At 37.6% G+C, this 27,008-nt stretch overlaps 1 protein-coding gene, 1 long non-coding RNA gene and 1 other non-coding gene across 3 annotated transcripts in view; 1 reads left to right on the top strand and 2 right to left on the bottom strand.

Annotated features, from left to right (window-relative positions):
- Window positions 1-27,008, bottom strand: part of LOC135084738 (uncharacterized) — an 82,178-nt gene that overhangs the window by 44,662 nt on the left and 10,508 nt on the right. The window contains exon 2 of the mRNA XM_063979477.1: window positions 12,844-12,999. Within this exon, the coding sequence (XP_063835547.1) occupies window positions 12,844-12,919 (76 nt within the window). The 5' untranslated portion in view covers window positions 12,920-12,999. The remainder of the gene's footprint in view (window positions 1-12,843; window positions 13,000-27,008) is intronic.
- On the bottom strand, window positions 104-176 carry Trnaa-agc (transfer RNA alanine (anticodon AGC)). The gene has a single exon. It is a non-coding gene; the product is annotated as a tRNA-Ala (tRNA).
- On the top strand, window positions 6,156-7,086 carry LOC135084826 (uncharacterized). The gene is made up of 3 exons (XR_010259939.1): window positions 6,156-6,263; window positions 6,478-6,620; window positions 7,055-7,086. It is a non-coding gene; the product is annotated as an uncharacterized LOC135084826 (long non-coding RNA).

Genomic DNA, 27,008 nt, shown 5'->3' with positions numbered 1-27,008 from the left:
TTACGACGATCTGTGACAAACTGAATGTCACGCGGGTGATGCCGCGGGCAAAAGCTAGTTGAAAATAAAATAAAAAAAGTTTGGATGTTCCTAGTGAATATGATGGAGGCGCCGGGTATCGATCCCGGTACCTCTCGCATGCTAAGCGAGCGCTCTACCATCTGAGCTACGCCCCCGGTGAACGGAGCGGCGAAATTTTCAAACTCGTTCGACGGTACACGGCCTTAACCCTTAACACCACTCGTGGGGGACCTAGCTCCCCCACCGCCTACTTTTTTGCAAATAAAATAATTATTTAAAATGCGACGCGGTTGCGGTCCGGTGTATTCCCAGTGATGCCCGAGAGCTAGCAGGGGACGGACGTGTGCGCTGTTCACGTTTGTGGTTTGTGAGGTACATGCCGTTGCGGGACCTAAGTCCCCCACGAGTGTAGTTATGTAGGTATTTTTCCATATTAGATTTTTTATAAATTTGTATTTTTCATTGGTTTTGCTGCAATATGGCTAAAGATTTGAATCCCCAGCAGATGTGTTGACTTACCTGAAGATCTACCAACACAAGGACCTAGTCAAAATAAAAAAAAAGAAAGACATCTAGGTGTCATGTGCCCACGAAGTAAAGATAGCAATACTCCCAGAGTTTGCTCCAAATGTATGAAAAATGTCTGTCATATTGATGTGAAAATATATACCAAATGTCAGCAATAAGTTTATTTTAGATTATAATCATAATGTTGAGACTAATTATTATTGAGACTGCTAAGAAATTTTTAGAATAAAATAAAAAAATATGGGCCAACTATTCCTATTGTGATTTTTCAAGTTCTTAAACTTATTGAAAAGTTTATGTTTGTTTTTGTTTATAAGTATATTGGTTTACTAGAAAAAAGTTTTATTTTGTTTTGATATTCTAATTTTCAATATTATTTGGGGTTGTGAAGAAAACACTATAAATGTAACTAGTTTTTTGGTAACTTTTTTGTTTGTAGCTAGAAATAATATTGTTTTATGTTTAAAATACGATTAAACCTGTTTTTTCACTTAAATATATGTTTCTTGTTTATTTTATGAAAAATTATCCTAAGATATTTCATACTAAATTACTTAAATATTGAATACAAATAGTGGGGACTTAGGTCCCCCACGAGTGTAGATGTGTAAGCTGAAAATACCAAGTGGTGTTAAGGGTTAAGAGCCCGTGTCTGGGTGTTTTCTATATATAAAATGTATGTATTTACAAAGAAAGTATTAAAGTAATGTTTATATTAGGGATGTTATGGATATATAGTTTCGGTTATGGATACGGTTACGGATATAGGAATAATATTATACCGGATTCGGTTACGGTTACGGATATTTTTTTATTTCGGATATCCGAAAGTTTTCGGATCGATCGAATCGAAGTGAACACGATTCATTCATGGCCGCACACTTTACATCGAATAAAAAGTAATAAAAAAATAGAGATTGATACTAGATGGCATTATAAAGGTAAATCAGGCTGTTATGCCTTTACATATAATGCTACACAAAAAACAATTTAAACTGCCTACATCCGAAACTTTTGAATCGGTTACGGTACGGTTACGGTTTCGGATATTTTTTTATTTCGGATATCGGAAAGTTTCGGTTACGGATACGGATATCCATAAGAACCCTGGTTTTATATCCGTTGTCTGGTACCCATAGTACAAGCTTTACTTAGTCTAGGACTAGAGGCGTAAAATGTCCGAGGATATACGATATATTTATTATAATTATTATTTACCAGTGGATTTGTCTCATATTTGGGGAACATCATATATTAAAAGGATGCCAAAGATTTCAACTTCACCCTGTATTGTCTCACAGGTCAGCGAAGCCTTACAACATACTTCGCGACAACCCATTGTATGAAGTGTTGCAAAAACCCAAGGATTTTTATACTAGCTTTTGAATGTGGTTGCTATCGCGTAAATCTCTAATATTATAAATGCGAAAGTAACTCTGTCTGTCTGTCTGTCTGTCTCTCTTTCACGCCTAAACCACTGAACTGATTTTGATGAAATTTGGCATGGACATAGTTTGAGACCCGGGAAAGGACATAGGGTAGTTTTTATCCTGGTTTTTGAAACGGACGCGCGCGAAAAAGTTTTTCTTTGACAGACAAAATTCCACGCGGGCGAAGCCGCGGGCGGAAAGCTAGTTTTATATATTTATTTAAGCACAGCTACAGAGAACAAACAATAACTATACATACATACAATACAACTATAGGTACATACATCGAAAATAACATTTTTTAATTCACAGAATAGCTATTTCTACAACCAAGTATCTTCTCTCTGATGTATTAGTACACTCACTTTTCTAAAACGCTCAACCCCGGGTTCGATTCCCAGTGGGAGCAAAATTTTCTACTCTCTTTGGTTGAAGGTGCCATGCCCTTTTGCAACTTCACATGCCTTATTGAATTGCATCATCATCAATTCAGCCACAGGACGTCCACTGCTGAACATAGGCCTCCCCCAATGATTTCCACATCACCCGGTTGGTAGCGGCCTACATCCAGCGCCTTCCTGAGGTCGTCGGTCCACCTTGTTGTTAAATTGCATGCCTAATGCTGAATATTGAAACTTTTTGTGTTCTCACACTATTTCACCGGACGCACGACATGATTTTTCATCATAAACACTGACAAGTGTAACCAAAGGACAGGTTTATGCCTAATATATGTATGTGTGTCTGTCCGTTACAATTTATTACATAGAGCATGCGCTCGCGCATGTTGATTACCTGTCAAAAGAGATTATGTTTTATTCTGTTTAGAATAGAGTGTGAAATTGAGTGACGTCAAGTTGATTATGCGTCAGTGGGAGTTTGTTCTTTAGTGATGTAAAAATAAAGGCTAATTTACATTGAGAACGTGTTGACCTATTTCTTTAAAGGGGTTGCTTCGTTCAAGGTGTGTTTTTAAACTTTCCTTTTTACTAAACACTACCTTTTGCCCGCGGAACGAGATTCGATGAACGCTAGTTCGATTCCCATCGGTCGATAGACAAAATTATAATTTATTTCACTAGACACAAACATTAAAAACTAAGTATACGTATTTAAAGTAAGTTCTTTTAACTTCTAGGGGTTAACAGGGGTATTAATTACCAGAAATTTTGCCCGCGGCTTCGCTCTCCTTTTTGCCTGTCACATGAAGACTTTGGGGACGCTTAACTTGTTGTCCCTTTTTAAAACCGGAATAAAATTTTACAATTTTGAGGTTTTTGCATGAAAAGGTAATAGACAGACTGACATACATTCCTATTTTTCACTTGTGTAACACTGTTACTCATTGGGAAAAACAATCCCATCAAGTCTCATCGTTACTTTTTACAGAAATTTAATTTTGTTTACAATCTTCCCTACCGGTCACTTTAAGCTTTAGATTACCTAGGTATTTTGAATTTTAATGTATTTTGTACATGTTTCTTTTAATGTTTTAGTTTCATCATCATCATCATTTTCAGCCATAAGACGTCCACTGCTGAACATAGGCCTCCCCCAATGGGAAGGCGCTGCACTAGATGCAGGCCTCCACCAACCGGCCATTGTGGAAATCATGTTTTAGTATACAATACTCATTATTATGCTATACCTAGGTACATAATATGGATTTAATTAGATGATCGTAGCCCTTGGAATGCAATTTTAGACGGATTCTGTACGCAGCCACACTATCATTTGGCCGAGCACTTTCTCTCGCACGATCTCTGCTTTCGTTTTCTGTGCCTCGGACACTGTGCGTGTTTGTAATGTTTGGTAGAATTTTGTTTACAATGTTTCATTTGTAGGTTACAGAATCCTCTTTTTAGATGTCCAACAATGAACCGTCCCAGCTATGACATTGTCAGAAGGGCGCTATCCTATTAATCGTACTTCCTAAGTTCCTACTAATATAATAAACTAGCTTTCCGCCCGCGGCTTCGCCCGCGTGGAATTTTGTCTGTCACAGAAAAACTTTATCGCGCGCGTCCCTGTTTCAAAAACCGGGATAAAAACTATCCTATGTTCTTTCCCGGGACTCAAACTATCTCTATGCCAAATTTCATCAAAATCGATTGCGAGGTTTAAGCGGGAAAGCGTAACAGACAGACAGACAGACAGACAGACAGACAGACAGACAGACAGACAGACAGAGTTACTTTCGCATTTATAATATTAGTTGGGATGCGAAAGTTTGTGTGGATGTCTGGATGTTTGTTACTCTTTCACGCAAAAACTACTGACCGGATTTTGATGAAACTTTACAGTATTATTATTTATAACCCAGAATAACATATAGGCTATTTATATGTGACAAACTACATTTCACGCGGGTGAAGCCGCGGGCAAAAGCTTTATCAATACTGGGTTGTTAGTTTTTGATTTTTGCCACTTGACGTTTCAGAATCGTGGGACTATACAATCTTTTATCACTCTGTTGGTGGTCGTCACGAGTTGTGATTGGATTCTTCTTAGTTTCATCATCATCATTATTTCAGCCACAGGACGTCCACTGCTGAACATAGGCCTCCCCCAATGATCTTCCACATCGCCCGGTTAGAAGCGGCCTGCATCCAGCGCTTTCCTGCTACCTTTATGAAGTCGTCGGTCCACCTTGTGCGTGGACCTACTTTTAACCAACTCATTTGACTATTTTTTTTGTTTTTAAAGGTATTAGATCATGTTTTTTTGAATTTACAGGGCTAGAATTCTGTGTTTTAATAAGTAAGTTTTATGTTATTATAATCAAAACATAAGATTAACACCCGTATTCACAAACGATGCTTGCTTAAGTGAAGCAGCAAATCGAACGCACAGGGTTGAATAGAGCTCTGTGATTGGTTCGTGTATGACCCTGCGCTTCTCCCTGTGAGACCTCATAGTAATATTTGCGAATACGGGCGTTATACTTATACAAACAAAGTCAACTTCATAACATTCACAAAAAGCTAAAAAAAAACTAGTTTCTTTCCTTTTTCAATTGTATCTCCAAGATCTCGTAAAAAGCGATACAAAATCAATGTGCACGCGTTAAGACAAGTTTTTTGTGGTCCCAAAGTGTTCGGTGACTCTACAAAAAGTACAAAAGTCGGTGTGAACGACCCGGGCCTTGAAACTTCATGGAGTTAGATGATAGAGCTATAACGACGGTTTAGGCAGGGCCGTAGGATCGTAAACTCAGATTTTTAATTCGACGGAATTTTGACATTTCAGAAGTAGTGTTGCTAACATTGAAACATTCCCACTAAGAATGGAGAGCATTTTCACAAATTAAAAAATAATCCTTTCTTGAATTTAAGGTTTCACTTGAAAAACTAAGGCTTAAAAATGTACTGATCATTTCAAAATGGTTATTTGAATTTTTATTATCATATTTTTGAAGTTACAAAAAAAATTGGGAAATTATTTTTCTATTACTGGACTCCCTGGCCAATAATCCATGGGTTACAAACCTTTTTTATGAAAATCCTTTTATTAATAAAATCTTAGCTTCATAAAATAATCAATTTAACAAGATACCAATTTTATAATCCAAATTGATTATGATGACGATAATGATGATTGGTGATCAATACATATTTTCGTTTATGATAATATGTTGTTTTACTGTATTAAAACACGTTTTTTTTTCTATTTAATCTCTAAAATGTACATAATAATTAGTGTACATTGAATTCACAAAACACACAATAGTTCATTCTTGTAAGTTGTAGTTCATGAAATTTCATTTCATATTATCTATATTAATAATTTCGTCAAGGGGTACGGTAGACTGGATCGAAACCTTATATGAATAACAAAGCATAAAAAAATAACGATTTTGAGTCGACAACATATATCCGCAAAATTCGGATAATGGAGAATTTCGTTAAATTCCGATGGCATTGACAAACAAACCGCTGTCGCCATCTTTAGTAGTTCACCATCCACTCACTATGCGATCAACGCCAAAAGCTGGGTTGTCATCGATCCATAAATAAATGGAAATCAGTGCGTTTCGCGATTTTTATGATAATATACTCTTTGTTATGTGTTTTTTCTTTAAACCTGGTATTGGCCGATTCAACCACAAAAAATGAATATTAGCCATAACCTTATAAGTTGAAGTTCAAATGTCAATGTCATTTAGTTTAGCACAGTGATAAATTCCAGTGACATGCAATTTTTGTAATGGTAAAATATTTGTAAGAAACTGCAAACAAATGCAAATGTGCAGTCGATGTGTGGAATGCGACAACATTATACTCGGTAAGCGGCTTAATATTTTTTTTTATTTAACCCGAAAAATAATAATAAATGACCACATGCATAGCCTGTGTTGAGTTGTTATCAACATAAATACAGAAACAGACACGATTTTTGCACCGTTTTTTCTGATAACCGAATAGACTCCTTCATGCGCAAGTTCCACTTGAGCTCGGCTGGTTCTTATTATAAATAATTTTGTAATAATTTTTTGCAGATAATTTCAATTATTGCGAGTGTTGTGGCTTAGAAACAATTAGGCAGTTAAGAATAAACAAGGCTCGGGCACTATCAAACCTTTTTCCTAAAAAGCAAAAAGCTGCTTCTGCTGCTTCACAAGATTTATTTGATGACTTTCAGGTAAGTTAATAGTGTAGGTCACTGAGTAAAGTAAACTAATAATAATAATAAACTCCCAATACCCCAATCCAGCAAACGCGGCTCACTTGGCCTAGGCCCGTGAGTCAGTCGTCAGTACCGAAGAAATCAACTTCGAGGATTAATAAAACTCATAAAAATAATAAATAAACTTTATTTATCTTTCACAGAGGTATAAATAAATATTAGAGGTGGGAGGATATACCTACACCTACATACATTCACAATACTTATTATTATTTGAATATTTGTCTAAAAATAAAATATATTTCTCTTATTAAACTCAGTTAGCTCAGATGGAGCGCGACAACGGAGAAGTCGAGGATGTAGGTTCAATTCCTGCATGTGGTGTATTTTTTCATCACATCTTATTAAATTTGTTTAATAAGAGTAACACAATATATTTCTCTTTTAAGGTTGATAACGAAGTGTTGACACTAATCGAGGATTCATTGAGGATTGATCATGCTTCTTCGGACAACAAGAAAAAACAGCTACTGTCAGTCAGCAGTGATGATGCTTCTTCAGACAACAAGGAAAAACAGCTGCTGTCAGTCAGCAGTGATTTTATTTCTTTAGAAGAAGAAGAGAAAGAAAACATATCAAATGGCGGGCAGACCCCCGAAAAAACGTAAATATTCAAGCAGGTTTAGTACAGAATATCAGCCCCCCAGGACTAACTATTTATATTTAACACTTTCAAAATAACACCATTCAAGTATCAGTACATTCAGTTGGTTCTATGATTTATGAATGTGTTCAATGTCAAGCACTTCATTTTTTAGGTGAAAAAATTAAAAATCATTTTAAAAATTGTTGTCATAATGGGAAGGTATACATAGACCCAGACAGTCTTAAAGCGAATTCCAGAAATATTATTAGCATTTTTTGAACCAAACAGAACAGATGAAAGTGTTCGACAATATCTTTACACTGAAATTCCGACACATTTCAGATTTATCCATGGACAGTGGCAACCACGAATATCTCAGTCAGCGGCTGATAAAGTAATTGCAAGAATGTATAATTATTCCTTTTCTGATCGGGAACGATATTATCTCCGGCTATTACTTCTTCACGTCAAAGGGCCGACTTGCTTCAGAGATATTAGAACTTATTAATATGAAAATATTATTTACACATCATTTCGAGAAGCTGCTCAAGCAAGGGGGCTACTTTTTGACGATCAAGAATGGGAAAGATGTTTGGATGAAGCAATTGGTTTCAAACTTCCTCGGCAATTACGACAGCTGTTTGCGTTAATTTGCGTGTTTTGTGAAGTAACTGATCCTAATGCTCTTTGGGAAAAATTTGCATCACATTTTATCAAAAACTTTACAAGATCCCGCCCTGAAATATTATCCAAACAGTTGGCTTTACAAGAAATTGATGAAACATTAAAACTCCACGGAAAGAGACTAACAGATTTCGGACTTCCGGAGCCAGATATTGATGAAAATAGTATTTTCTTATCTGATCCCGTTCCTGACTATTAATAAGAGTGTAATGTAAATAACATAACCTATATTAACGATTGAATTTGATTGTTTTGTTAATTTGTCTTAGTTTATTTTGAATGTTGATTTAAAATAAAAATAATTTGTGTAAAAACATTTGCAGTTTTTATTTACCATATTTATTAAACACAACTAACGAAGCTATATGAATCTATATTTAATATTCTTTGAGAACCGTCGTTTCAGCCGAAAGACGTCCACTGCTGGACAAAGGCCTCCCCCAAGGATTTCCACAAAGACCGGTCCTGCGCCGCTTGCATCCAGGTACTTCCCGCGACCTTCACCAGATCGTCGGTCCACCTAGTGGGAGGCCTGCCCACGCTACGTCTTCCAGCTCGTGGTCGCCACTCAAGAACTTTTCTGCCCCAGCGGCCATCAGCTCTTCGAGCTATGTGCCCCGCCCACTGCCACTTGATTTTAGCGATTCTGCGGGCTATGTCAGTCACTCTGGTTCTCCTACGGATCTCCTCATTTCTGATTCGATCACGCAGGGAAACTCCGAGCATAGCACGCTCCATCGCTCTTTGGGTGACCTTGAGCCTTCTTATGAGGCCCATAGTAAGCGACCACGTCTCAGAGCCATACACCATCACTGGCAACACACACTGGTCAAATACTTTTGACTTGAGACACTGCGGTATTTTTTTGAGAACCGATGACTACAGAAACATCTATCTACATTTTGCACCTAGAATTGTGTATTATGAGTCAAATTGCACCCGAGCGAAGCCGGGTTTTCATCTAGTTTATTAATAATTCAAAGCAAAAAAGGCTTATTACATTTGAATTGTCAAAAAATGACAGCTGTCAGAATTCCGTCGAATCAAAAATCGGACTATAATATTATACGAGTAGAGCAGCTTACCTTTTCAACCGACTTCAAAAAAGGAGGAGGTTCTCAATTCGACCCGTATGTTTTTTTTTCTATGTTTGTTACGCGATAACTCCGCCAATTATGAACCGATTTGAACAAATCTTTTTTCGGCGTATAGGTAATACCTTAAGGGTGGTCCCATTTAAATTTAATAATAGAAAAAACAACCCCCAAGGGTGGAAAATTGGGGATGAACTTTTTTATACGCAATATCTCCGCCGATTATTAATCAATTTGAACGATTAATTTTTTGTTGAATAGGTATTATCAAAAGGGTGGTTTCATGCGAATTTGAAGAAAATATTTCACCCCCAAGAGTGGAAAATTGGGGATGAACTTTTTTATACGCAATATTTATATATTTTTTTTTTGTGTTCACTCATTTAAAGTCGGTTTTATTTTTTTAAAAAGTTATTAGCTGGCGACCCAAAATCTATAATCCATTCTATAAAAGCGAAAGATCACTCACTGACTCACTTACTCATCACGAAATCTCTCCTAGGTCTCCAATTTTGCATGGTGGTTCCTTTTAGAACGTAGATGCTCGCTAAGACGGGATTTTTCCAAATTCAACCTCTAAGGGGGTTAAACGGGGTCCACGCGTACGAAGTCGCAGTATTATAAAGCTGAAGAGTTTGTTTGTTTGCTTTTAACGCACTTATCTCAGGAACTGCTGGTCCAATTTGAAAAAAATATTTTGTGTTGGATAGCATTTATCAAGGAAGACTAAAAGCTATATGGCAAAATGTTGGGAAAAAGAGAAATTAATCAAAAAGTCACGGTCACAGCAAGTTAGTAGTTACTCGTATAGTTCTGGCTAAGTAGGATAGCACATATGCACCCTCTCTCTCACTGTGAATGCCGTAAGGGAGAAGCGAACATTGTCAGTTTACATCAGCCCAATGCACTCACTAGTGAGCGCTTTTAAAAAAATTATAAAAATTTTAGTATTTGAACGTTTCTCGCTAGGGGCGCTGTTTTGATGTAAACTCACACTAGGCCCTCATGTCTCCCCAACCCAGCGTGATAATACGAGAGGGGACCGTAAGATACCCTATGTCACTTTGAGGGTTACCTCCGCCATATCGAATAACAAATTTTAATGATCGGAAATCAAAATATCGAACACGTTTCATCGAACGATCAGAATATCGAACGATCAAAATATCGAATTTACAAATGATGGAACGATCAAAACATCGAATGATTTAAATATCGAAAGTCGATCTTCGAAGGGTTCCTTGTCGACTAAAGTGAAAAATAAAAAAAATGTATTAAATATTCAATTTTTTTTTTCATTTTTTCATTACTCAAAGGAAACATTACTTAATTTAGGAAAATAAATAGAACTGCATTCAAAGATTTCTAAAAATTTGCTTGCCACACCTGGGAATCGAACCAACTAAAATCTGTTAAAAATTCTACCCTGTATTTTTATTGCATCGATCGTTAGGGTTATAAAGATGAAATCTCTCTATATAACAAACTTGATAAATCAAATGAAAGGAAAACCGTGAAATCTTAAATTATTTTATTTATTTACAGAAAATTGTTTGAATGCAGTTCTATTTCTTTTCAAAAACAAAGGAATGTTTTCTTTGAGAAAAAAATTATATCTACAATATTAAGAGTACTTTTCCTCCAGGTGGCATTACAAAATTCCACCCTGTATGTATATAAAAAAAAGTTGGCAACTAACAGTGGTAATAATTTCAATAATTTAATTAATTAGGTATACCGGTTTAAAATTGAAATCGTTGGGAGTTCTTATACTTAACCCTCTACTCATAATGATACGTCATAGCAAACTTTCCGATTATGAGACACAACTTCATATTTTTAAAACTAGCTCTGCACGCGACTTCGTACGCGTGAAAATAGTTTAATAATTATTTTCGAAATTTTTTGAAGTCTGTTAAAAACAGGCCCATAATAATAATTCAGGAGATTAGCATTACAAGTTAAACCACAGAATAATAATAAGTACTACGTACAGAAGCTTTACTTCGCGAAGGTATTTAAAAAAGTGTAGGTACCTACTCAATGTCATTAACAATAAATGGAGTAATTTAGCTTGTCTCAAGAGTCAAGCACCATTTTGTTGACAAACGTCAGTGATCGGTACTGCGCCGAAGTCATAGGGCTGACTTCGGTAAAACGTGAGGTGCCAAACTGCAGTAAATGGCGGAGGAAATACATGATTAAGCATGAATTAACATGAATAATATTAACCACTTGTTTACCTCTCAGTGTCTTCAGGCAACTTAAAAAAGTACATTTTTTTTATTATTATTATTTAGGCAGTTAAATACTGCACAGTATTTAGTACACCATTTTCTTTATTTTTTTCCATCATACACAAGAATACGCGTGCGTGAGTTAATGCTCGCTCGTATGTGAGGCCTCGTCGAATAGTAATCCTGTAGGGTGCCATCGTGCTTGTTTTGTTTTCGATGTAAACTTGCGGAGATGAACAGGCCTGGTTAAACCACTAGATGGCGCTGTGCTGACTTCACTCGCGATATCATTTGATTTTTTCCGATTTTATAAGTAGCTAAGAGGTGCCTAAAGTTGTTTGCAACGAAAATCGATAACTTTGATGATCGATAAATTTTTGTATACGGTCTTGCCGATTTGAGTAAGATCGTAATAATTTTAATGATACAAAAAACAGTATACTATTATGGGTTCCTTGTCAGGACTACGGAACCCCTAAAAATTGCATTTGTAAGCTAATTATAGGTAATGTGTCATTAAAAAAACACAAAAATGAAAAATAATGACCAAAAAACTTAAAAAAAATTAATGAATTAGTTTTTCTCAAAAAACTCAGTTTTGACGGGCACATATTAGTTATGAAATAAATAACATTTTTGTGTAGATTCAAATTTTTTTTTTCGATATTTCAACCATTCGATATTTTGATTTTCGATCATTATTCATTCGATTTTTCGGAGGTAACCCGTCACTTGATACTAAAATAAACTCTAACCCCCTTACTAATAAAAATTTACACAGTTGTTGAACACTGTTTTAAAATGACATTTCCATACTAAACGTCACTTTAAAACACTGTTCAACGAGCGTGTAAGTGTGGTGTAAGTTTTATTAGTAAGGGGGTAATTGAACAAGTTCAGAAAAGTGGTGCTAAGCCTGGAACAACTAGTTAAAAAAGTACAACAAATGGCTATTTCCGGTGGAAAAAGGTCAATTTACGCCATTTGATACCGACGTACCTAATACTTATGGCATCAGTTACTAATTCATTGGTCACTCGTATGAATCCAACCTGCCACTTCCTGGACTGGGAAGTGTAGGCCAAATTCTCCATTTTCCTCTGCTAAATTAAAGAGGATTGCTCCTTCATCATCATCATCGTTTCAGCCATAGGACGTCCACTGCTGAACATAGGCCTCCCCCAATGCTTTCATGTTGATCGATTGGTAGTGGCCTGCGTCCAGCGCTTCCCTGCTACCTTTATGATGTCATCGGTCCACCTTGCTCCTTCAGTGGAGACTAATGACCTGATGATGATGACGTATAATGAGGGCTATCGTTTTAGCGCTCACCAGTTAGCGCCACTGTAGAGTAAGGTCCTGTCACTTGCTAGTAGCGAAGACAGTGGCACCAACTGGTGAGCGCTAAAGTGCTAGGAGGACTATCGCATTTGCACTCATCAAGATGGCGCCACTGTAGAGTAAGGTCCTGTCAATCGCCAGGGGTGCCAACTGTTAAGTATAAAAACGATAGCCCTCATTATCAAACGACTATGATGATGATGATGATAAACGTAGGTATTTAATAGTAAACTCACCATTAACAACTTGTATCAGTATCGCGAATAAGATGGCGCCGAGTCGCCTCGATCGCCATCTTGTGCCGGCGGCCATTTTGTTGAGCTGCAGCCGTGTCACATCATTTGTCACATCACGTGACCACTGCCCTGTCCATGTGGACTGACGGTCGGTACCTGGAACAAAGATAAAGACAATTTTATACAAGTGGAAGACACTTGAAAGCCTTCTAAAGACTTTTTCATACCTCTGAAAGACACCTTATCCAGACAGTTTAGTCAAATTAATGACATTAGGTAATATACCGTCATTCCTTTCTTCGGTAATGACATTCTATCTTTCCACAATTTAAATAGCATTATTACTATTTTTTAATGATCATTCCTTCATTCCAACTGCCAAATTATCAGTAAATAATGACAGTTCTCCTGCAGTGGAGAGTGTGGAGACTATAAATGATTTGAAGGTAATGATGGAAGACACCTTCAAACTTCTCAATTAAACTCTGAGAAGAAGTAATGGAACTTTTAAGATGGGTAGATAAATGTAAAGAAGTAGGTAGCTAAAAGCTTTAAAAAATGCTTATTAAGATTCAGCTATAGTTGTGTTATTGCTTATGATCATCACAAAAAAATTTCGCTCTTCGAGATTCGAACCCGCAACCACAACAACTGGTGGAGTCCAATACTCAAACCGCCAGGCCACGTGGCTGTCACTTCTCCGCGCATAGCCCCGTCTAAGAATGTTATTGTTGAATCAATAGAGTTCTAATAACGCATGCGAAATGTTCGGATTCGTATAAAAAATCGTCCGTGTTTTGCATTCAAACAAAATAATCCTATAAAATATCGTGTCTGTGACCATAGAAAAGAGGTTTCCTATGTTTTGTGATCATGACAATGGTAGATTATGTAAAAAATTTGACTACAGTCCCGAAGATGGCAACGAGTAATCCAGTACCCTGGAGTGTCACTTAAAATGAATGATTTATGATTAAATCAAGGTATCTAATGTGCACAGGCCGTCGTACCATAAGCGCCATACATCCGGTGTTGGAGGAGTGGGTACGGCGGCAACACGGTCGTCTCTCTTATAGAGCAACCCAACTGCTAACTGGCCACGGCTGTTTCGGCGACTATCTATTTCGGATAGGACGGGAGCAAAGTGCCAATTGCTGGCATTGTCGAGAAGGCATTGAGGATTCCGCGCAGCACACACTCGAAGTGCGCACCGTTAGTGAAGGAAGAACAGGGGAGGTACTACTCCCCTGAAGCCAGTCGTCGCTTGCTCAGACCAACAGAGCGAGCCACAGTCTGGGGCGGAGCCGCGAAAGAATGTCTAGGACGTCTAGCTCGGACAATAACTCGCAGCTCCGTCCCAAAGACTTCGGGAGGACACCGTCAGGTTTTAGTGAGTAGGCCCTGCCCATCTGGCGGGGAGAGCCTCACATAACCCACTGGTTCCCCCGAGCCAGTGGGTATGCAATTTCATGCATTTCCTGACGAAAAAAAAAAAGAAAAAAGGTATCTAATGTGCACTAGGTATTTTATTAAACAAAATGTTTTTATCCCCATAAACTTCATAACAAATACCCAAAATAACTTAAAAATGTATTATCAATGATTTCAAGTCACGATAGGTAGGTATCCGATTTAATTCACCGTGAAACTAGAACAACTGAACGATTTGAATTAAAGATCAAATCTGATTTCAATCTCAACATCACTCGACTTTAAAACACTTTGAGAGCAGTATAGATTCTAAAATATTCGAAAGACACTGGTTTTATGTATGAGTTATATTATGTACTCACGGCTTGACGTTTCGGCTACTATGCTGCAGCCGTGGTCACAAGCAAGCAGACTGGCGAAAAAGTATGACTCTTACGGCCCGTATTCACAAACTTACTATGAGGCGTCAAAGTGCGCGTGGACACACAGGGTGACACACGAACCAATCACAAAGCTCAATTCAATGCTGTGCGTTCGATTTGCTGCTTCACTTAAGCAAGCATCGTCTGTGAATACGGGCGTTAATTGAAATGTGAAAATGTATTTTCGTGCGCGACTTTACGATACGATTCTAACGCTTCCAAAATTAGTACCCAGTATTGCGTCTTGCTCTACATTCGTAGTGTGAAAATTGCTGTCCCTCTCTGAAAATCGATTTCAGTCGCTGGTTGGGGTAAAATTCAGCCTTATTAGAGGGTGAGTAGCTGAGGAAACTATTCATCTCTTTCGCTCCTTCTGGCTCTACCATAAATGACATCGAAATTAAGAAAATAGTGAATATAATGTTTATTTTTGAAATTATAGACATGAAAATTTTTTTGCAGATCGATTATGGCGTTCCCTAAGTGTCATTGATAATATCGTTGTAAAAAACAGGATCATTGCTGAGAAATAAAATTCTGAAAAGGCATTCCTGAATCGCGGTGATGAAATGTTCGCTCGCGCTGAGTATAAAAGGAAAATGGTTTGGTACATTTTCGGGGAGGTCCGTAGCTACGACGTAAGCCGGAAAGCAGGGATCCGGTCTAAGTCCCTGCCGTATCTACTATTTATATAACAGTCAATAAATATAATAAAAATAATACCAAAGGAAAACATCACGCAATGAGACGAAATCTCAATCCTACGTACATAGCTAATTTGACCTTCCTTTTTAATTATTAATATGAAACAATGTGTTCCTATAAGGGTATACAGGGTGGAATTTTGTAATGCCACCTTGAGGGAAAGTACTCTTAATAGTGTAGATAGAAAAATTTACTGAATGAAAACGTTCCTTTATTTTTGAAAAGAAAGAGAACTGCTTTCATAGATTTTCGAAAATTTATCGATAATTCACTACCAAACCATACAATTTTCTGTTATTTTCTGTACATAATTAAAATAATTTAAGATTTCATGGTTTTCCTTTCATTTGATTTTAAATCAAGAGTTTGTTAGAGAGATTTCATCCATCCATCCAAATCTTTGATTGCAGTTCTATTTCTTTTCAAAAATAAAGGAATGTTTTCTTTGAGAATTTATTTCTGTCTACAATATTAAGAGTACTTTCCCTCCAGGTGGCATTACAAAATTCCACCCTGTATACTATGAATAAAAACGCTCAGAATGGCTCTGAAACAGCTTGACGGTTTTGTAGACTGATTTTGAGAAAAGTTTAGGAACCTAGTTGGCTTTTGTAAGCCACGTCTTGAGTAGCCATAATCGCCACGTCCTAATAATATTATATTGAGTAGAGTCTCATTGCTATGGGTTCAGAATTTCAGAAATTATACCTACTGGTTGATTTTTACCGACTCCATATGTTTACAGAATGTTTTACCCATGAATATACCTAAACAACTTTCACTATGGGATCAACTTTAAAATCACAAAAAAAATCTGCTGTTTCATACATTTTATGAATTTTTGTGCAATCTATATTGAACTTTTGTATTAAACAGCTGTTTTTTTTGTGATATAAATATTGAGTCGGTAAAAAATCATCCAGTAGAGATAATAATGATTGGGTGCCTCTAATAAAATTAATTTCACCACAACCGGACTTAAGTTTGTTAAGTTTGCATCTGTTGTAAAAATAATTTGTATTTTATTAATTTGCAAATTATTACATAACACATTAGTCACGATGTTTTCCGATCTGACCAGGATCTAGAGTTCAATTGACATTCACATCAGGTTCCGTAGGTCACAGCACTGTTACACACTTGTTATTCAACATTGTGGTACCCCATATCGGTGTATGGTTATGTATGAATGACAATCGTGGTTGCATTTAATTTATTTAACGGTGGCATGCTTTGGTTTGTGGTAGGTGGCTACTGGTTTTTACCCGACTGCGTCAGAAGGAGGGTTATGTTTTTAATTGTTTACTTTCGTGGTAGGAACTATTTAACCGCCTCTGTGGTCTAGTGGTAAGACCACCTGCTTCAGACACAGAGGTCCCGTGATCGATTCCCAGTGGGGGCAGATTTTTCTGTTCGGTTTGGTTGGTGGTAGGGCTTGTTCTAAGTCCGCCTGGCTAGCTATCACCATCTTACCTAAGTCTGTCGCCATAACAACAATGTTAACAGCATTGTTGTGTTCCGGCAGTTAGAGGTAAGATAGCCAGTTCCTCTGTGGTTGAGGATTCCGGGTGAAGCTCGCTTCCACCTTCGGCCTGATCGTCACTTACCATCAGGTGAGCTACAGGCCAAAAGCTTCCTCGTTGTGGATAAAAAAAAAGTTAAAAAAAAAGGTATTCTGTGACTAGATTATGAACTTTTGTCAGGTGAAACATAGTATTAAAGTAAAGCTTGTACAGTTTTTTTTGTGAGTATAACTATCATTGAGTGACGGAGGATTGTCAGGAGGGCGCTTTAACTATAATGAATTACATTTTAGTTCCAATTTTTACCACTTTAAAAATCAGGAGGGCGCTACGGATTGCGTTGTTAATTTTGATTTTTGCCACTTGACGTTTCAGAATTGGGGGACTATAACAGACATCTTATTACATTTAGGGCTGATGTTTCAATCGTCGGATAACTTTTAACTGAAGAATAAGTTTGGCACATTGACAGTTTCAGTATAGAAAATATGTCAAAATGACAGGGTTATTCTTCAGTTAAAAGATATCTGACGATTGAAAAATCAGCCCTTAACATACTAAGTACTATTGTTACACGTAGAAAACACTTTAGACAGTTAAAATTAATAAGAATACAAATTGTTTGTAACCATAATTCGTGGAAGTTTTTGGCCTATATTATTGTGAGGTGTCCTACCTGAATAGTGACGTGAGTAAATGTAGAATCCTCAAATAAGTACAATGACGTTTGAAGTGTAAGAGAATCGAAGTCGCGACTCTAGCGTCGTAACCTTCTCAACCACTCCAAAGAGATGTATTTGCCAAATCAATAAAACAGCGCTAGATCGCTACTGTTCCGATTCAATCGAAAATTATTCGCACATTGGTTTCGTGGCACACTTAACGCACGGCTTTGGAATATCAAATAGCTATATAACTGATGTTTTAAAAGTAAGGAGTCGGACATACCTACCTACATAGCGGACATTGCTAAAACAAAGTGCATTTAGTACATCGATTCGAAAATACTAATAACTACACTCAACATCAAATAAACCGCTAATAAGTAAAATTAGACCAAATTTTATGGTTATAAAACCAAATAATGATCACACGTGTCCTCTTTAACAGATGGATAGCGATTAATCCCAACTTAACAGTTTTATAACCATAAAAGTTGGTTCAAGCGTAACTACCTATTTTTTGAAGAAGTGACTCTGGATCCTTCTAAAGACACATTTTTGGGATAAAAACGTTTCCTCTAATGAAATGAAGATTAGAACTAGGCTTTCAAATGGAACCAATGTTGGTGAGAAGTGGGGGTGCTTACGTTTGAAAAGTGCTTGTTGAGGGAGGTGCGATTTATTTGATGCCGAGTGTAGTTTTCGCTCATGAAAACTGTCACGCCCGTATTCACAAACATAACTATGAGTAGGGCATGGATACCGGTATACCGGTATACCGAAATACCGGTATACCGGTCAAAATTTTCGGTATTTTGATACCGGTATTTAAGGGAAAAATACCGGTATTTCGGTTTTTCGAAAAAAGTGATCTAATTTTGCAATATTGGCAGTTTTTCAACTAATGGAAAGTCATTGATAGGTTTTACACCATCTCTTTTTATTTTTATACTTATTTTTAATATTGATTCAGATGATAATGATTCGAATCATCATATCGATTCCAATAATCGATTGAGTCAAGTCAGTTCTGCTGATAACATTGAAGCGAGCACGAGCATCTTAATAAGCACGAAAATATACGTATTAATTAATGACCCTCTCTACGTCCAATGGCTCGTCACCACACGGCTCCCAAATCTTGAAAAGGGCCGTCTTAACCAGCGTATCCCTGTCAAGCCACACGAGTTGGATTTGCCTATCCTTGTTCCCAGCCGATCCTTAACTACGGTTGCTGAAACTCTTCCCAGCACTCTCTTGAACGACTCTGTGTTATCTACTAAGGCTACTCCTCTTCCTTGCACCCTACTGCACGACTGCGTTGCCTAGCCGTATACCTGGTCCAAGGTTCGACGCCACGAAATCAACTCAAAATAGTTTGAATACTATTTCCCGTGCTTGCAACATTTTTCTTTACTGCTTCGCCCCTATTAGACGTAGCGTGATCGTATAATATCCTATAGCCTTCCTCAATTTACGAGCTATCCCACACAAAAATAATTATTTAAATCGAACTAGTAGTTCCTGAGATTAGTGCATTCAAACAAACAAACTCTTCAGCGTTTTAATATGAAACTGTTGTTGTTGATTATTGGAGTCGAACCTTGGACCAGGCATAAGAATAGGCAACGCAGTCGTACAGGAGGGTGCAAGGAAGAGGGGCAGCCACAGTAGATAACACGAAAGTCGTTCAAGAGAGAGCAAGGAAGAGGCGCAGCAACCGTAGTAAAGGAACGGCTGGGATGAATAAGGATAGGCGAATCCAACTCGCGAGGCTTGACAGGAATACGCTGGTTAAGGTGGCCATTTTCAAGGCTTGGGAGCCAGCGGGTGACGAGCTATTGAACTTAGAGAGGGTCATTAATAATACGCATATTTTTTACTTTGTCGAAGATAAGCACGAAAACGGTTTGTCTAAAATATATGAATTTCGTCTTATTCAATGCAGGATTAAATGCCCTTCACCTGCCATGAAGATCAATTTTATATACTGCAAGTCTTTTATTTATACGGTATAACCATAAAACCGGAAAAATGCCCCTTTCGGGGGGCCCCACCACACATCCGTCGAAGTCGAAAACTTAGGATAGTCTTAGTGAGCAACAAATGAAGCTATTAAAACAAAACCTTTAGGAATTATTTCCGATTTGATTAATTTTCACGTCTTATTCTACGGGCCTATTAAACTTTTCGCAAACGAGACTTACTAATCGTTCTTGGAAACATTTAAACAGTAAATAGCAGTATCTCAAGAAATACCGAAAAAATACCGAAATTTCGGTATACCGGTAATTGAAATTTCAATACCGGTATCAATACCGGTATAAAATTTATTCCGGTATTCCATGCCCTAACTATGAGGTCTCACAGTGCGCGTGGACGCACAGGGTGACACACGAACCAATCACAGAGCTCTGTTCAGCGCTGTGCGTTCGATTTGCTGCTTCGCTCATGTAAACTGTAGTTAATAAAGTATCTTGAGACATCCTTCACTTGAGAAATAGCTATTTTCAACATTTCAAGTTTTTTGCAACAAAAGGTAGAGATGGTTTACTTTAAAAACTCCGTTGGCGGGCGCGGGCGGCGCGCGGCGTGGCGCTACTTATCCCTACATCAAAACATCTGTAGAATACAACATCAAGCACTATATTTTTGTTTTAAATTGTACATACGTCATAAGATAACATCTATCTATACGAATATCTTATAAAAGCGAAAGGTCACTAACTCACTAATCACGAAATCTCAGAAACTACAAGTGCTAGAAGTCTCAAATCTTGGGGGTTTCTTTTAGAACGTAGGTGCTCACTAAGACGGGCACCTTAACGCCTTTCTTAGCGGATGCCTACGTCATAACATCTACCTGCATGCCATATTACAGCCCGATCCGTCCAGTGGTTGGGGCTGTGCGTTGATAGATCACTATGTCAGTCAGACAGTCAGTCAGTCACCTTTGAGTTATATATGTATATTTAGATTGTACACCATAACAATTAACAAAACAAAACACTTCAACACGCTCCGAGAATCGAAGCCGAGACCCCAATACACTACATATAGACAAACACAGGCCCGTTAGACACGCGAAGGAATGCGCGGGCGCTTACGGACTGTCCACGTATTGTTGTGGTGACATTGTGCCTACTTACATTATTGTATGTAACAGATCATTTTTTACCTATAACGGGAAAGATCATACCCCTTTTACCCATGGTGGTGGGTTGAACTTGATCCATTACAGGGGTAACTTACGACATTAGTTACCATTAATCTTATATTATCGTATGTAACAGATCATTTTTTTTTACCCACAACGGGAAAAGCTCGTCCCCCTTATATCCGTGGTGGGCCTGGAATTTTGACTATAGTTAAGTATCGATCTATGATATTATCAATAGAAAATGAAAACCTTTAGTCGAAAATTCTAAATGGCGACTTCGCAAATTCGCAGAATGGATAATAAAAATTACCCGTGCGGTAATGGACATACAGGGACCACGGGTAAATTGGGGAAAGCCACCTCTTTTCCTTGGTCTCCAAACTCATAAAAATTGCATAAAATGTTTAAAAAAAGTTCATTTAGTCTCCTAATATTATAATACATGTAGTTTAAATTAACGTGATTTCTACCATGAAATGCCTCTATGAAATCTTGTCTTATGAATTCAAGATGGTTCAAGTCTCTAAAACGACGTTTTCAACTGAATAAGATTCTAATTTCATTATTGATGTCAAGGCCGCAAACTACCTACCACTTTACTACTTGAGAAAACGGATGTGCCCGGTTTCACCACGTTGACCAGAATGAGTCAGAATGACGTAAACACACTGTCCTAGATCGGGGGTAAGCCACTCATGCAAAGTGAACCGATGATGACGGCTATCACGGTCGTTTATGTAATGATTCGAATATGACCAATCATTAGCTCTTTAAATCCGCCTAGCTTAATGGTTTGCATATAGGTTTATATGCCAGAGATGATGGTTTCGAACTCCGCAAAATACAAACATTTGTATGTATTGACTATACTGAGCATAATAATATGTAACTGCTTACGTCCTTACGTCAATGTAATTATTACCTACTAGCTGACCCGGCGAACTCTGTTCCGCCTTAAAAGCAATAAATAAGCCATCGCAATTTTTCCTTATTTGCTCACCGTTTAGACCTACCCTGGACTACGATAAACATTTTAAAACCAAAGCTCAATCGGCCCAGCCGTTCTCGAGTTTTAATCAGACTAACGAACAGCAATTCATTTTTATTTATATACCTAGAAAGATTATTATAGATTTTGTTAAATAAATAAAGGAGGCTGAAAAAAGTCACCTAGGTACATAATTTCGTCGTCTCTTCTTTGCAGCACTCTTTTAAGAGAAGCTGAAGCTGTGGTGGCCGTACAAGGTACCCACTGAAAACCAGTGTCTTGGCACTTGGCAGTAAAATGTCAACTGTCAAGATGATACTAAGTGGGACCTCTTTTACAGAATTTTTTTTTTCTCTCCATTGTTTATTTTGTACTTATTAGTTGTCAAATAAATATTGTTTCTTTCTTTCTTTACTTTCTGTAGGATTAAAATAATACTGGGACGTGTTAGAGCGTTTTAAAAGCCTATTTGCAGAAAATTCATTACTCTTACTAGGTTGGCGAAGCCTTTGTCCAGCTTTGGATGTCCTTGGTTCAACCAGGTCCCCTTTTTCCTACGTACCCAGGGTCCCGCGAACAAGGGAACCTCCCGTCTGGTTTTAACGTTTTTAATGAATAAAAACTACAGTTATATACGTTTAGGAAATCGCAGAAAGTTTAGATTAGAGGGAAAGGACTAGATGCCTAACTTATTCTTCAGTTAAAATCCATCCTAAAGAAGTTAAAGTCAACCCTGATTAAAACGAACGGACGAAACTTTTATGACGTTTCATGACGTTTAATGGCTTTAGGAAGACCCAAGGACTCAACTTTCTTTTCACTGCGAGCCCGCATGACAATCGTAACAATTGCGCAACTGTGGCTGCGCCGGCGCTTGCAAAACAAACGCATAGGATTTACCTGCCACCTTTGATTGTGGGTTTGGTAATAATTTGTGGGTCATGCGGATGTGATGATTTTTTGTTTTGTTTTGAGGTTGAAGGCGAGACGTGAATGAAATTATAATCTTAGAAGTTGTGAGAATTACTAAAAGACTAGACCTTTCCAACTGAACTTATTTTGATGGTATAGAGACAGCTGTCCGCTCTACAAATGCACAAGAAAGGAGGGAGAGCTGAATGAAATAATCTCGGAAGAAAAAAAGGACAATGTTCGTTCTCCATACATTGTTCGCCTAAAGAACCAACAATTTTGACATATTACTACCCGAAAGCGAAATAATACGATTCTGTGTGTAAGAACAATGATTCCTGATGGACACTTGCCATAAAATTAATGATTAAGAATATTAAATCACAGCGATTTTATAATATGTCGTTTATGACAACATGGCGTCTAATGTATTGTGTGAATGTATGAACACCGATTCGCGAAAAATGTTTTGTATTGTCGTCACGCCGAGTCGCAGCCAAATAGTATAAAATAATAGAACAAGTTTTAGAAATACAACTCGGCATTCCACTTTTACAATATGCCCACATATTGCACGTAAATAAACAACATGAATCGTAGGTTGTTTCCACCCTTGTCATCTGACACATGAAATAAACTCCTATTGTATTATAGATATCGAAGCCGAATCGTATATAATAATAGAATGGGTTTTGGAGATCACTCGGGGTTCCACTTTTATAAAATACCTACATATTACATAAAAATACCACAAATCATGAGTTTTCTTTTCACCATTTACATCTGACACGAGATAACAAACTCCTATCTCCATGACTACCATCGTAGTCTATGCCAAAGACTACAATATTTTAAGCAAGAAGTTTCAAACCTTAGCGGCTACGGTAACCCCTGGGCCACATACATCATGATAACATTCGGTCGACACCGGAACGAAGTCTTGCGATTATGCAAAAAAGCATCGTATTCTAGTGCGGCTATATCACGTTCAACCGGGGTTTTAATTCGACTAAAGTCCTGACTAAAGACTGGAAGAAAATACGCCGCATTGTATGAGCACTTCGTGTTCGTTAAAGCGGCTTCAGATCTAGAGCCCACATAGTTTTCTTTCCAATAATATCCGCAAGTAGCGCTGCATGATCTTTACAACAAAAACGGCAATAGTTATTAAGGTGCCAAAATTATATGATTACTTTGGCACGGTATTATACACGTGCGAAGATTTGTCATTTTCATTCATTTCTTCATCATCATCATCATTTCAGCCACAGGACGTCCACTACTGAACATAGGCCTCCCCCAATGACTTCCACATCGCACGGTTGGTAGCGGCCTGCATCCAGCGCCTTCCCGCTACCTTTATCAGGTCGTCGGTCCACCTTGTGGTGGGTTGACATTGCAGAATATGACTTTTGATAGGTTCATCATAGAATTCGGCGGGGATATCCTCACGGAGGAAGTTCGTAAAAGGGCGGAACAAGATCTTATAATAATGCAAGGCCGAAGCTGTTACGCGCGTGCTCCTACGTGTAATCCGGCGAGTATGCAAGAAATAGTAATGTCTGGTAAATAGTGGTAATACGTATCGTTCGTTCGTTCGTTTCAGCCGAAAAGACGTCCACTGCTGGACAAAGGCCTCCCCCAAGGATTTCCACGAAGACCGATCCTGCACCGCTCGCATACAGGCACCTCCCGCGACCTTCACCAGATCGTCGGTCCACCTAGTGGGAGGCCTGCCCACGCTACGTCTTTCGGCTCGTGGTCGCCACTCAAGAACTTTCCTGCCCCAGCGGCCATCAGCTCTACGAGCTATGTGCCCCGCCCAGTCTATGTCTGTATGCGCTACGATTACAGGGTATCATCTTGCATAGTCGCAAGACTTCACTCCGCTGCTGTCAAATCAATGTCGCATAATGTTATCGCAATGTGTGTGGCCCTTGGCCAAATCACAGAAGCCTATGCGAAGAAAGAGCACTTGAATGACAATAAAAATCAGGGTTACCATTTTATAAGATTTCCTCACTATTGAGGGTAACAAAGTAACATTAATAATCTAGCCATTAATTACATTTATTACCTATACGAGAAAGTAAAGCAACATGCGGTTTTATTTTAATTTGTAAAATATTAAACCCCTCATATTTGTAACAGTTTGTTCCAAGTTTAGTTTTACTGTTTTGTTAACAGTATTGCTGTTTCAGCTGTCACTGTGAAGCTTTGGGAAAATAAATAAATAGAAAAAATATTAACATAAATATTTATTTAAGTTTTTATGTTCATTATCATAATATGCCAATTTAAGTTACACTGTGTGACAGTCTTTGACACTAAACAAACTCTTCAGCTTAATAATACCTACCTACAGGGCGTTTTTATAGTTACTCTTGCTGATGAAACAAGAAGGGTTGATTCTACTACTGAAATACAACTACTTTTCTTACAGGACCAATATCAAATTCTCAAAAAAATTCACATCCTCGTGATGGTGATAATTTCTATGGAGAGGTTTTTTTTATATTCGGTCTCTTGGGATAAGTTATTCCATTTGAGCAGTAGAATTAATCCTTTTTATTCGATCACATATAAAAACAACACAAGTGTTTAGGAAAACTTCTTCTTTGGTATGGTATCACTACGGAGTTATAATGTCGGCAACTCTGTATCACTGACTTGTAACTTTCAAACAGCATGAATAATAAGGGCACCACATTGGTTTTCTTTCTGAAAAAAGGCTTTCAGTTTTAGTACTAACCCTTTAGCACTATTTCATTGAAATAAAAATACAATAAACGCACAGAAGACTGAAATTGAGTCAACTGACGTGACATTTATAATTTGTTGACATTATGACAGTTTGACAAGACTAGGGATTGAAAAAGTTTTAATTGAAAAAGTAAAATGACAATTTATTAAAACGATTCACATGGATATAATCGATTAAAAATATTTATAAAATGTTCTGATACTTGCCTGTAGCGATTATCCAATCCTGGTTTCTACTGAAAAACTACCTCGTGGCAAGATTTTAATAAAATAATAAAATCTTTATCTTCTCTTTCACAATCTATAAAAGTTCATTTGGTCTATTATTATACATGTGCTATGAATGAGGGTTTTCGCGATTGAAAAATCCGCGAGATGGCAATACGTAGACGCGAGGTCCAAATGCTGCATGATTGGTGGATATCTGTCAATGTCATGTCAAAAATAACCAATCATGCAGCATTTGGACCTCACGTCTACGTATTGCCATCTGGCGGATTTTTCAATCGCGAAAACCCTCATTGGCATAGATTATGAGAGACTGGCAACTATACTAGGTTGATATCAGGTGATCCGTCTGCTCATTTGCCTCCTGTCACATAAAAAAAAATATATATGTTTCTCACACTTCAACTGGCATTGGATTCAACATCGGATTCTGACACTTTTACAGTTATGATACCATGAATATCAGTTTATGGTCCTAATTATTTTTATTTTATTTACGACCTTCGACCAGTTGGACACTTTAGATATCTTCTTGTAATAGTGTCAAACTGTCAATATCTTTTTAGCTTTTAACGCAAATCTAGTCTTCAAAGCAGTTTAATCGATTTATTTTATTTTCAAAATCGATATTTTATTGTCTATGATGGCCGCAGGAACATCACTATACATGGACTCCCAGCAATAAAGTACGGTAATGCCTCGTACAGATTTTATCGGCAAAAATTATGGAACTTGATAGGTTTTAGACCATGCCACGCACCAAAACGTCCGGAAGTTGTAATAGTATTATAGAATAAACGTTAAAAGACTTATTTATTTAATTTTTCAATGCTTAAGTGTCCATTAGAATGAAAGGGTGCTTAATGTATTAAAAAAAATAGAAAATAATTATGATGGGTTAATGTTTTTGGGCGGTTTTTTAGGCGGTTTCTGACAATGTCCTTTATCATCATCATCATCTCAGCCATAGGACGTCCACTGCTGAACATAGGCCTCCCCCAATGCTTTCCATGTTGCCCGGTTGGTAGCGGCCTGCGTCTAGCACCTTCCTGTTACCTTTATGACCAGAAGAAAACAGGCAAAAGATTACCTTTTCCACTTATTTAGATGATGGTATAGATAGGTACCTAAAGCTGTCCACGAATACATAAGAAATAAATACGGTAGAAAATTATATAACGACGGATTGTGAAGCATGCCACCAAACCAAGTGTGAAGACCACGACCAGTCTGCCAAGAAGCGATGAAGAAGAAGCAGAATAGATACAGTTTGAGACCCAGTGTAAAACAGGATAGTATCTGTGCCTAATTTTAGACAGGACACGCGCGTCTTTTTTTGATAGACAAAGTCGCGGGCAAATGCTAGTCAAT

Source organism: Ostrinia nubilalis, chromosome 27 (assembly GCF_963855985.1).
Source record: "Ostrinia nubilalis chromosome 27, ilOstNubi1.1, whole genome shotgun sequence".
Taxonomy (NCBI): Eukaryota; Metazoa; Arthropoda; class Insecta; order Lepidoptera; family Crambidae; genus Ostrinia; species Ostrinia nubilalis.
The sequence above is the reverse complement of the archived record's forward strand: the minus strand, read 5'-3'. Positions and strand labels throughout refer to the sequence as shown.